General features: G+C 44.4%; 1 protein-coding gene across 1 annotated transcript in view; it reads left to right on the top strand.

Moving 5' to 3' along the window:
- LOC144697850 (uncharacterized) overlaps positions 1-13,045 on the top strand; it is a 100,750-nt gene that overhangs the window by 83,212 nt on the left and 4,493 nt on the right. Inside the window, exons 6-7 of the mRNA XM_078569824.1 lie at positions 2,238-2,657; positions 5,133-5,155. Coding sequence (XP_078425950.1) covers positions 2,238-2,657; positions 5,133-5,155 — 443 coding nt within the window. The remainder of the gene's footprint in view (positions 1-2,237; positions 2,658-5,132; positions 5,156-13,045) is intronic.

Raw genomic sequence — 13,045 nt, 5'->3', positions numbered from 1 at the left:
GGGATCAGCTGAATCAGGTTTAAAGGGGTGAAATGATATTTTTTGTAGATTGGACAATCACATTAAAATCTGCAACTCAGATGGGACCATGGATTATTGCAGATTTCCATCGGTGCATTATTCCAGGAAGCCTTAAAATCATACGGACAGTATTTCAGAACCAGGGTTCCAACTGTACGGGGGCAACGGGCAATTTTATCCCAGAAAAACCCGCAAAAAATCAATCACAGGGACAGCCACTACAAGAACAACCTTTGTCGGAGGCAGAATCTGTGAGCAGGAGCTCATCCAGTCGCAATGCAGAATCCCAGCTGCTGGGGTGCTGGGTAATTGTGAGTGGAAAATATTTTTTTTGTGATTACTTTGTGGTTATGGGATTGAAACTTTGACCGTAGACCAATCAATAAAGATCAGAACCAAATGATAAAGAAACACCAATGCACGGAACTTCCATTATACAGCAGAAGGAAAGGGAATGGGCATTTGTAAAGAATTTACAGCAAGTTAGTTGAACATGACTTGCCCTTAACACGTTTGAGCTGGCTTGAAATATGTTTAAATCACTTCTAGAAATGGAACATGGCAGAGCACCCATTTACTAGGATTTGCGTGTGATTTTTCTTTTTATTTGTTCACAATTGGGTATCAGAAAATTGTTTTCGTTCTCTATTTTGTGTTTCAATGGCACTGCCGATACCCACAATCTCCTGCGTGTGTGAAAGTGCCCTAGTCACTGTGCAGGAGCCCAACGCGCAGGCGCAATGCTGATGATACCTGGAGCATGCGCAGTGTCAGTTTGCTCAGAGCCCTGGGAGTGCGGGAGACGCGGGTGAGATTCGCTGAGGCGGAGGGCGGAGCGGTTCTGGGAGCCGGGGTGGGGAGGATCCAGAAACACCCGGTGTAGGCCGCAATCCCGGATCACAGCCTCCATGACCCGTGTTTGCAGCTCCGGGGCTTCTTCCCGGTGACAGAGCCGGGTTCAGGGGAAGAGGCTCCGGAGCTGGAGATTCAGAAACTGCGGGGAGCCCGCGGGCCGCCCGGGGGCTCAGAAACTGGGGGGACGGACTCAGGGTCCGGGTAAGACCCACCCGGGAGGGTCCCCCCTCCTGTGTCCCGCCCGACGGCAGCTGGGGTCCCGCCTGAGACCCTGAATCAGAGACACAGGAGCTGGAGGACTGAACCCAGGCAGAGGAGAGGGAGGGAGAAAACTGGGAGTGGAGGAAAGAAATGGTGGAGATGGTGAGATGGGTTTGGATTTCATCCCAGGGAGGAAGGAGAGTGTGTGGGACGGGGATTTACAGCTTTGGGGGAACAAGAGAGGAAGAAATGTTCCATAGAAACTACAATTGTCTGTTCTGAATTTCAGTCCTGGATTTAAAGTGATGACTTTTGTAAACTCGTTTTACAGGGTATGAAACGGGGATGACTGGCAGACAGAAAACGCAAAGCAAACATCACATCAAGATCTGTCAGAGGCACTGAATTCATCAGGACCTGAGTATCATCAACTTTTGAATGTGGAAGGAGACATGTTTGTCTATTCTGTCTTTGGGAAAGGATTTCAAACATCGGTGTGACTGGAAAAGCCTCAACACACACACACCCGAGTGAGAGTGTTCCAGTGAACTGACTTTGGAAAAAACTTTAAGCAGTTACACAGTCTGCAAAAATATCGCACCATTCACAGCGGGGAGAAACTGTACATGTGTTGTGTGTGGACAAGGCTTCAACTAATCGTCCAACCTGGAGATAGACAAGGACCCCCACACCATGGAGAAACCATGGAAATGTATGGACTGTGGGAAGGGATTCAATTTCCCATCCCAACTGGAAGTTCATCGGCGCAGTCATACTGGGGAGAGACCGTTCACCTGCTCCATCTGTGGGAAGGGATTCACCCATTTGTATAACCTTCGGACACACCAGCGAGTTCACACTGAGGAGAGGCCATTCACCTGCCCTGTGTGTGGGAAGGACTTCGCTCGGTCATCCCACATTGTGACACATCAACTTGTTCACACTGATAAGAGACCGTTTACATGTTCTGACTGTGAGAAGAGTTTTAAATGCAGAAAAGATCTGCTGATACATCAACGTATTCACACTGGGGAGAGGCCGTTCATCTGCTCCGTGTGTGGAAAGGGATTCATTCAGTCATCCCACCTTCTGACACATCAACTTGTTCACTCTGATAACAAATTTTTTAATTGTACTGACTGTGACAAGAGCTTTAAAAGCAAAAAGGATCTGCTAACACATCAATATACTCACACTGGAGAGAGGCCATTCACCTGTATTAACTGTGGGAAGGGATTCAGCCATCCGTCTGCCCTACTGAATCACCAGCGAATTCACACTGGGGAGAGGCCGTTCACCTGCTCTGACTGTGGGAAGGGATTCATTAATTCATCCAACCTTCTGATACACCAGCAACTTCAGACGGGGGATAGACCGTTCACCTGCTCTGACTGTGGGAAGGGATTCACCCGTTCATCTAACCTTCTGACACATCAGCAGGTTCACACTGAGGAGAGACCGTTCATTTGCTCCGTGTGTGGGAAGGGATTCACTCGGTCATCCAACCTATTGAATCACCAGCGAGTACACAGTGGAGAGAGGCCGTTCACCTGCTCTGTGTGTGGGAAGGGATTCACTCAGTTATCCAACCTGCTGACACACCAGAGCATTCACAGTGGGGAGAGGCCATTTACCTGCTCTGTGTGTGGGAAGAGATTTTCTCATTCATCCTATCTGCTGAAACACCAGCGAGTTCACAGTGGGGAGAGGCCGTTCACCTGTAATGCCTGCGGAAAGGCATTCACTCAGTCATCACCCCTGCGAACACACCAGTGGATTCACAAGCGATTGCAAGGTTTGGATTCTACTCCTGTTGATGCTGTTAATCATACCAGGACTGAACCATGTTCATTCTGACTGTCCTGATCTGTTGATGAGGTTCAATATTCTGAATAAATGTGAAATAAATCAGCTTTGTTTGTATATTTTTGTTTTTCCCCACCTGAGTGTTTAACATCACCTGGCTGGAATCAGAAAGCACAATCTGGGGGAGGATCTTACGGTAGGAACAGAACTTCAGCCTGGACACAGTCCATCAGGGTCACACTGAGGGAGCCCTAAACAACACTTTGGTCTTTCTTATCTTTCTTCACTGACGGCACAATCCCCATGTGGGTGAATCCTGAGGTGTGTAAGAAATGTGTCTCAGTTGCTCTCTTCCATGGTTCAGAGCTCCTAGACACAGAACAGAAGGCTCTTTTACAACTGGAATTAGAGTCAGGAAGAACAACGGTGAATGCTGGAAACGTGCTGTCAAATCAAAGGTTGGTGTAAAATTGTGATCTGTTCCTGACTGAAAGTGAAACAGCAGGTTTAAGTTTCCAGACGGAAAATGGTTCTTAATAAGTCTAAAATGGTTCAACGTGTTTGTGTGTCAGTCCTGAGTCACTGAATCGAAACATGCTGAAACTTATTGGGTTAAAATCTGCATTAAACTAGAAGCTGGAGGAGTTCACAGGAGGCTGTTAACTGCTGGGACAATAATACAACAGTTTGATTCCCAGATAAAGAACGACCTGCAGCGTGTGTCCAAGAATTCCCGGTTTTATTGATGTGTGCTTCCCACACACTGTCCTTTTAAATATACCTCACTCCTACCAGCCTTTAACTATCAGAAAGGTAACAGAGAGAAGGCTGAAGCTGTGTCTGCCCCTTTAACTTCACAGTGTCAGGACCCCTTCGGTCCCTTTAAGAATGAGTGATGTGTTCAGCTGAAGATTCCTATTGGTAGTTTTCTGGGCGGTTTCCTTATTCTGATCATTCCCGGTGAGCCTTGGGTGTGTGAACCCGCCCCACCCCCAGGCGCGGCAACCCACCCCGTCCCTGGGTGTGTGAACCTACTCTATGTGGTCCTCGCCTGTGGGCTCTCGTGTTTCTCTCCATCTCGTTTATTCTGCTCCTTCTGCTTGAAGTTGCTGTTTGTGATTTTATTATCTGGAAGTTCAACAGTAACGGTATTAAACAATGTTATGGTCAAACTGTAGATGTAAAATGTCAACTTAGCTCCTTAAACATTTTAGTAGCAGTTTGGTTACAGTTACAACACTGATTTTAGAATCTCTAAATTGTGGATTTCACCTTCAGAACCTGAGTATATTGACCAGGCTTCTAACCTCATCATGATATTCAAAATTTGCAATTGAAATCTGGTCTCAGTGATGGTGTCCATGAAACTATCATTGATTGTTGTAAAAACCCATCTGCTTCACTAATGTCCTTTATGGAAGGAAATCTGCTATCCTCACCTGGTCTGGCCTACATGTGAGGCCAGACCCACAGCAATGTGGTTAACCCTTAACTGCCCTCTGAAATAACCGGGGAAGCCACTCTGTTCAAGGGCAGTTAAGGTTGGGCAAAAAATGTTGGCCTTGCCAGTGACACCCACATCCCATCAAAGAATAAAACAAAATATATTTTGCATGTGAAGATTTAATCATTTCAAGCATAAATTTAATCTCATTGACAGCTATCAGCAGCTATTAACCCTGTTATGTTTTTGATAGTTAAAGGCTGGTAGGAGTGAAGTATATTTAAAAGGACAGTGTGTGGGAAGTACACATCAATTTCTAATGACTCTAGTGTTATGTGGGTAATATTTGTGTCGAAAGGATGGGGTGAATCTTATAACAAACTCCCAGAGATTAACTGGGATTGAGGGGCAAGACTAAAGGTGAGCATTAGTGCACTGTACTTTACACTACTTAGTGACAAACCCTGTTGTGTTAAAGTTTACTAATTCACACTGGTGTAGTACTGAATCAATTGCTCAGATAGATTTTTAATGTTAAGGATTATTTTTCTTGCAGGATTTTCTATTTAGCTTCCACCTGACCCACTGGTGGTGTCAGATAGAATCTAGAACTGTCTCCTCAGTCGAATGGACTGCTGCAGGATCCTAATGGTATCCAATTAAAACTCTGTCTTCTGGTTAACAGGCATAACTGAAACAAGCTCAACACAAAATGGTGTGTGTGCGTGCACACACTCGAGGGTAGCAGTGGAAGGATGCTTTTCTGAATGGAGAGCTGTGACTAGTGGTGTTCCGCAGGGATCAGTGCTGGGACCTTTGCTGTTTGTAGTATACGTAAATGATTTGGAGGAAAATGTAACTGGGCTAATTAGTCAGTTTACAGACGACACTAAGGTTGGAGGAGATGCAGATAGTGAAGAGGATTGTCAAAAGATACAACGGGATATACATCGGTTAGAGACTTGGGCGGAGAAATGGCAGATGGAGTTTAATGCGGACAAATGCGAGGTAATGCATTTTGGAAGGTCTAATACAGGCAGGAATTATACAGTAAATTGCAGAACCCTTAAGTGCATCGACGGGCAGAGGGATCTGGGTGTACAGGTCCACAGGTCACTGAAAGTGGCAACGCAGGTGGATAAGGTCGTCAGGAAGGCATGTGGCATGCTTGCCTTCATCAGCAGGGGTATTGAATATAAAAGCTGGGAAGTCATGCTGCAACTGTATAGAACCTTGGTTAGGCCACACTTGGAATATTGCGTGCAATTCTGGTCGCCACGTTACCAGAAGGATATGGAGGCATTGGAGAGGGTTCAAAGGAGGTTTACCAGGATGCTGCCTGGTCTGGAGGTTATCCCTCCAGGTTATCCAGGGTGGAAGAGTCAATTACTAGGGGACATAGATTTAAGTTGAGAGGAGAAAACTTTAGAGGAGATGTGCAAGGCAAGTCTTTTACGCAGAGGGTAGTGAGTGTCTGGAATTCGCTGTCAGAGGTGGTGGTGGAAGTGGTGTTTAAGAGGCAACTTGACAAGTACATGAATAGGATGGGAATAGAGGGATACAGACCCCGGAAGTGCAAAATGTTTTAGTTTGACAGGCAATATGATCGGCGCAGGCTTGGAGGGCCGAAGGGCCTGTTGCTGTGCTGTACTTTTCTTCTTTCTTCTTTCTTCTTGTGTCTATGTGTCTGATTGTGAACGCATCATTCTTCACGTTTGCAATGTATTTCCTGAAGTAATTATCTCCAGCAAGTATTTTAGTCCTTTATTTCCATTTATTCCAAATGTAATATCTTTGCAAATCTTTTCATAGCACTGACAGTTATCTGGAACCCATTCTCTTGGGTGCTGCTGTTTAGAAAACAATCTCACACTGACCATTCAATTACCAAAATGAGCACATCTGTCCCCAAACTCACTTCACCTATCGATTCCGTATGACTCTTCTTCAGAGCGTATGGTCGTCTTCAGTCATATGGACTCGAAACGTTAATTGTTTCTCTCTCCACAGATGCTGTTAGACCTGCTGAGTTTTTCCAACATTTTCTGTTTTTATTTCAGATTTTCAGCATCCACAATATTTTGCTTTTATTTCACTTAACCTCTCTCCTCTCTCTCTCAGATACTGAGTCACTTAATCTCTCTGTTTCAGAGAGCACCTAAACTCATTTAACTTTTTTCTCTCTCTCTGAGAAAGAACCTAACACACTTAACCTCACTTAGACTCTCTTCTTTGTCTGAGGCAGTGTTCAACGTACAGAGAGTCATTCCCCTCTCTCTCTGTTTCACTCTCTCACTCTCAGACAGGCCTCAATTCACTTTAACTCTATTTTCTGATAACTGTTTTTGGGCAAAATTATTTATTTTATATAATTTCCCCTTATTTCTCCCAAGGATAACCATCAGCTCGTTTCCCCCTTCAGTGAATATAGTAAAACCCCAAATAAGCTCATGTGTTTAAATCTTTAAATTGGGAATGGAGGTGAATGTAATGCTGAGACTGGCAGCAATCTGTGTGGTTGTTCTTGATGCTGTTAGAGTGAGTTCACCCTCACAGGCAGGAAGACTGTTCACGGTGATAACATGAAACTGACACCTGCTGTTTCATTCTCAGGAAACACAACTTCCTGTTTCTCTGCTGCTGGTTCCTAACCACACATCTCACTTCTGAGCAGAAAATAAATCCAGAGGCCACGGTCGGGTGAGAACATCTGTCAAGGCAGCCTATATCTGGCCACAGAGTCAGAGCAGAGTCACACAGATCACATTGCGGTGACATTTACAAATGAGCCTGTTGTTTCTGTTCAGAGTCTCCATTCCCGGACATATGTGGCCGTGTCTGTGGGTCAGTCACTGAGTTCCCTCTGCTCTCCATAGCCAGGAACTGATAGCCTGCTCCTTTCCATTTTATATCATTCTCTCACATCATTCTGTATTACTTGCTTCCTCTATTTCTCAGCTTTATCTTTCACCACCTCATCTTTCTGTTTTTCTAAGTGTCTCAGTTTTTCTCTGTCTTTGTCTCTCCTTTCCTCTATATCTCTCTCGATGTCATTGTGTTCCTGTTTAATTGAGATGTTCAATATCATGAAGGGTTTTTGATTGATTAAAGAAGGAAAAGTGGCTAAAGGCAGAAAATGCTGCAAAAACTCAGCAGGTCTGGCAGCATCTGTGGACAGAGAAACAGATTTAAGGTTTCGAGTCCAATCTGACGTTTCTTTTGAGCGGGAAAAACAGGGGCTGTCCTTCTTAGATCAGACAAGTTTAGGGGGAAATTTAATGGAGGTGTTCAAAATGAGGAAGGATTTGTGATAGTGTCGATAGGGAGAAACTGTTTCCAGGAGCAGGAGGGTTTGTAACCAGAGGACTCAGAGATTTAAGATATTTGACAACAGAACCGGAAGGAGTGATAAGGAGAACATTTTTACGCAGTGATTTGATGTGACCTGGAATGCACATACTGACAGGGGGTTAGAAGCAGATATAAGAGCAACTTTCAAAGAGAATTGGATCAGTACTTGAAGAGGGAATAATTTGCAGAGTTATAGTGAATGGGACTAATTGGACGGTTCACTCATCTTTGTGACATTCTGAATTTTCCTCTCCTGAGGTTTTAACATTTGATCTTCTCAATCATAATGTGTCTCAAACAGAAGATTTAAAACATTAGTTTCTACGAGCTGTCAGATCTGTTTCCTGTGTGTCTGTGTAACTCGGGAACTACAGGCAAGGGTGAGAAGGAACCGATTCTTTTCAGTTCCTCTAACAGATGCACCATTGTCACCTCAGATACCAGAAATCTCTGGAGTTCCCCATGTCGTCATTGCCCTCCCCTTGGGTATAACAACTCTCAGTCAGGTGGAGTCAGTCACACGTGTCTCTGTCATGATATTTCCACTCCTATTTTATCATACACCTCCCTGTGACACTCACCATAACACAGACACCCAAATATCATTGCTTCCTTACACCTTGTTCTCCTATTACAATCGAATCTTTACTCGGCCTCTTGTCTCCCTTAATGTAAGATTACCTGTAGTTAAAGCCACCTCTGTTATTAAGAACTGGAATTGGCCTTTGTGATTATTTTTACACCGGGCTCTAGTCGGCCTCGCGTGCTGCAGTCATAACTCCCTTCACAAACCCAAAGAGGAAGAGGTTGTTTTTTAATGAGTGGGCGGACACCTCAAACCTGCAATCATGTCCCAGAAATCCCTGCCTTGCTGGATGGAGCAACTGCCCAGGATTGTCCCGTCTGTCATTCCCTTCACTCCTTCTGAGTCTAAGAAAATAGTCAGCAAAAGAACAGAGACTCCCATTTATAATGACACCAGGCGCATCAGTTTAGATGATGTGGTTGGGTCTCTGGAGAGGGCTTGAACCCACATCCTTCTGACTCGGGGTGAGTGCGCCACCAATTAGTCAATGTTGACGTCAGTTCATATTCCACTAGACCGTGTCTGTGTTATTACACTCAACCCCATCCCATTCACATTGCATTGATCCTTGGCTCTGTTATTAGGGATTAGGCAACACATTGATATCATATTATATCAATGGACCATGACTCACTCACTCACTGCTATATGAGACCTAATCTTTAGTTTTGGTGCACTAGATACTGACTGTATTATCATCACATTGGATCCAACGATTAATTCACTAAAACACGGCAACCTGACTCTTATTATTGCAACAAACACTGTATTTGTTACACTCAAAGTGTGCCAAACCTTTGCTGTTCTTCCTTCGGGTCCCATCTGCACTCTTACTGTATCAGACTGTGTGTCATTGTTACACTTATACTCTGCCACTGTTATTATCAGAAAATAACCTGCCTTTTATTTCAGTTCTGGTGTCCGATTTTATTATTATCATTGGAAATATTTTTCCTGCCAGTTTTCAACTGGAACCTGTTTCTGGTATTTGATTGTCACATTTCCATGTTTTTAACTTGATTATTTAGTCTCTATGTGAATTTCCTCATATAAGTCACACTGCAATTCAGCCTTTGGTCTGAAAACTTGTTTCTTGAATAAAATACCATTATTATAGCTCACAGTATAGGATCATAAGCTCAGAATGACCACTTGGCAGGGTACTGGAGGGTAAACAGTGACTGGGATTGAACCCCACCATCACACAGCACCTTCACGAAAGAAAGGGAGAAAAATCTGAGTGTTGCATCCCTGTTGATGTTGATGGGCCATATTCTACCACCTGAAGCATTCTGGGTAGCATCATCTGCCACTGTCTTCAGATGGTACAGGGGCTAAAGGAAGGTGTTCCGCTCATCATGTTTGTATCAGCTCATTAGTGTAGCTATCGAATTAGTCCCACTCCCCTGCTCTTTACTCCTAGACTTGGATATTTCTTCTCTTCAAGTATTTATTCAATTCTCCCAAGAATGTTGCTATTGAATCTGCTTGCAGCACCATTTCAGACAGTGCATTCCAGATCACAAAAACACACTGCTTAAAAAAAGATGTTCTGAAATCTGTGTCCTCTGATTAGCTATTTTTCTGCTACTGGAGACCCTTCCTGTTTATTTAGTTTGTCAAAGCCGTTCATGATTTTGAAAACTGCTATTGCATCTTTTTACTTTCAGACTGCTGCAGTCCATGTGGTGTCAGTTCTGGGCATTTTAAGAGTCAACCATATTGCTGTGGGCCTGGAGTCATATGCAGGCCAGACCAGGAGAGGATGGCAGATTTTCTTCTCTAAAGGACATTAGTGAACCAGATGGGTTTCTAGGACATTTGATAAGGACTTCGTGGTCATCATGAGATTTGGTGGGATTCGAACCCAGTCTCCAGAGCATTTCCCTGGGTCTTTGGATTACTAGTCCAATGACAATACCACGATGCCACCACCTCCATTTTTGACCCTTTGCTCCAAGGAAAACAATCCCAGTTTTTCCATATAACTGAAGCCTCTTATCCTTGGTACCATTCTAGTAAATCACCTTCTCTAAGGCTTTGAAATCCTGTTTAAAGTGTGATGCCCAGAAATGAATATAGCACTCTAACTGAGGCCTAACAATTGGTTTATAAAATCAGTATTAACTAATTTAACATAAACACTCTCAAAATAAATTGTTGAAAATCTGCACTAAGATATTGCATGGAGGAGTTCACAGGAGGCTGTTAACTGCTGCTGCAATTGTGTAACCCACATTCGATCCACAGATAAGGAAGATAACATGGTGGTTATCCATTGACAATCCCTCATGTCAGGGATGATTCTTTCTTGTCAATGACTGGGTGGAAGTGAGATGTCAGTGTTAGCTGTGGGTTCACAAATGACTAATGAGCCCTATTTTAGCCTTGCAGGCTCTCCCAAAAGTGAGGACATGGGGGTTGTCAGCGACTGGAGTTGGTGGTGGATTGTTGACACAAGCAGCTGCCCTCTCTGTTTGTCTCTCTCAGTGGCTGCTCTTGTTGATTGAAACGTTTTTGGATGATGAATCACCATTTTGGAGGCGATTGGGAATCTGCTTCCCAAGTGTTTATGTTGATAGAGCAGAATGTCACAGAGGCCTTGAGATTGTCTTTGAAAAGTTTCCTTTGGCCCCATGTGAAGGGCCTCCCTGGTGTAGCTCTGAGTACAGCACCTGTTTGTCAATCTGAATTCAAGCATTCTGATGACATGCCCAGATATAGTGGTTACATTACTGGATTAGTAATCGAGAGGGAATAATGATCTGGAGATGTGAGTTCAAAACCCATCACAACAGTTAGAGATTTTAAATTCAGTTAATTCAATAAATCTGGAATAAAAATCTACTATAAAAGCTGTTATCAGTGATTATGAAACGAATGCATTGTTACAAAAGTCCAACTGGTCCCCTGACATCCTCGAGGAGCGGAAATCTGCCATCGCAGCCTTATCTGGTCTTCAGGTGACTCCAGACCAACAGCAATGTGCTTGACCCTTTGAAATGGTGCATAAGCCACTTGGTCATATCAAAACTGCTCAGAGAAAGTAAAATTCAATTGGATTGCAGCGGTTTGGGAAGGCAGGTCACCATCACATTCTCAAGGGCAATTAAGGATGGTAATAAATGCCTGCATTTCCAGTGACACCCACATCCTATGATGAATGAAAAAAAAGGAGCTGCAGCCTGTTTCTAGGTTTCTCTGTGTTATTGGTGTGTGACAGCATAACTAAAAATACACTACCAGGAATATCCACGAGACAACAATCCTGACAGTTACTCACTGAAAGGAGTCACTCAGTCACCCCATCTGCTGACTTCGCATTTGACTGGAGGGATTGGATTCCGCGTTATTGCTGCTGTTTCGGTAAAACTTTGGGGGATTTGCAATTCACCATCAATTCCCTTCTTTTTGGTGGATAATGGAGGTTCTGTGCACTTGGGCTTCTGTATAATTTGGTTGCTAATTTTATTTACTGCCCAACACTCGCCGCAATCCCCACATCGTTGCAAAAAAAGGATTCACGATTCACTAATTAGGCCACCCGATGGCGAGGTCTTTACCCAGCATCCCCCGCTGTTGGGATTGTCCCCTATCACCACCACAGGAGAGCACTGCGCAAGTGCAGTCCCGCCCAGTGTTTGGAGCATGCGCCGTAATTGCGATGCTGAGACTTTTGTCTGTCTTATCTTCAAACTGGTAAGGAAATGAAAACACGGAGGGAGCGATGGAAGCGGCGGGAGGCCGGGGAGGGTTTCTAAACACCTCGTAAAGGTTCCAAACCTCGAATAAGACCCTGAGATACTTCCGTTTGCAGCCCGGTTCTTTTTTCCGAACAAGCACAAGTTAACGGTCGCCATTTTGGTTGAGCGGGGAGCAGAGCGCATGCGCGGACGTCCTGGTGACACAATAGGGAGTGGGCGGGGCTGCAAGGGGAATCTGTTCCCAACTGGGTCCCAGTGCCCGGGAATTGCTGTTAACAGGGCAACACATTTTTAAACAGCTTCACCCACTCCCAGGCTGCAGGTGATGTTTGCAACCTACAGGAGACCATGGGCCATGTATATATTCATTGTGAGAGGTTGCAGCCCCTGTATAATTACCTGACGGTCTGCTCCTCAATGTCTGGTCACACTTCAGACCCAGGCTCCTAATCGTTGTCTGCCCAGTGTGGAGGGGACTGGGTACATCAGAGGATCTTGTCCTGGAGCTGCTCTTCAGCGTGGTTACAACTTGTAGATCTAGGGTGGGTGGGTGGGACCCTCTGGCTGCGGGTCAGTCTTCTATGGTCTTGCCTGTGCTCTGGTGGCCAGGGCCAGAGAGGATGCAGTGTCCATCCATATGGTTGATGCCTTCCACAAACAGTGGGCACCTCAGAGTGCAGAGTGTCTCATAGTCACTGGAATTAACATTGTGGTTTAATTGTGAAAATTCCAATTGCTTTTTTTGCCTTTTGCGGCTTCTTTTAGTTTGATTTAGATCACATGTTTGGAAGAACAGAGAGAGAAAAAAATTGCATAGAAACTAGAATTGTCTGTTTTGAATTTCTAACATGGACTGATAGCGATACTGACACTGTCAACTCTTTCTGCAGGATATTAGAAGGAGATGATTTGCACAGGAAACTAAACAAACATCACATCAAGTCCTCTCAGAGTCAGTCGATTCATCAGGACCTGAATATCATCAGCCTTTGAATGTGGAAGGAGAAATGTTTCTCTAATCTGTCTGTGGGAAAAGATTACAAACATCAGTGTGACCAGAAAAGCACCGAGACACAC

Source organism: Cetorhinus maximus, chromosome 23, assembly GCF_964194155.1.
Source record: "Cetorhinus maximus chromosome 23, sCetMax3.hap1.1, whole genome shotgun sequence".
NCBI lineage: Eukaryota > Metazoa > Chordata > Chondrichthyes > Lamniformes > Cetorhinidae > Cetorhinus > Cetorhinus maximus.
This window is presented reverse-complemented; position numbering and strand designations above follow the sequence as displayed.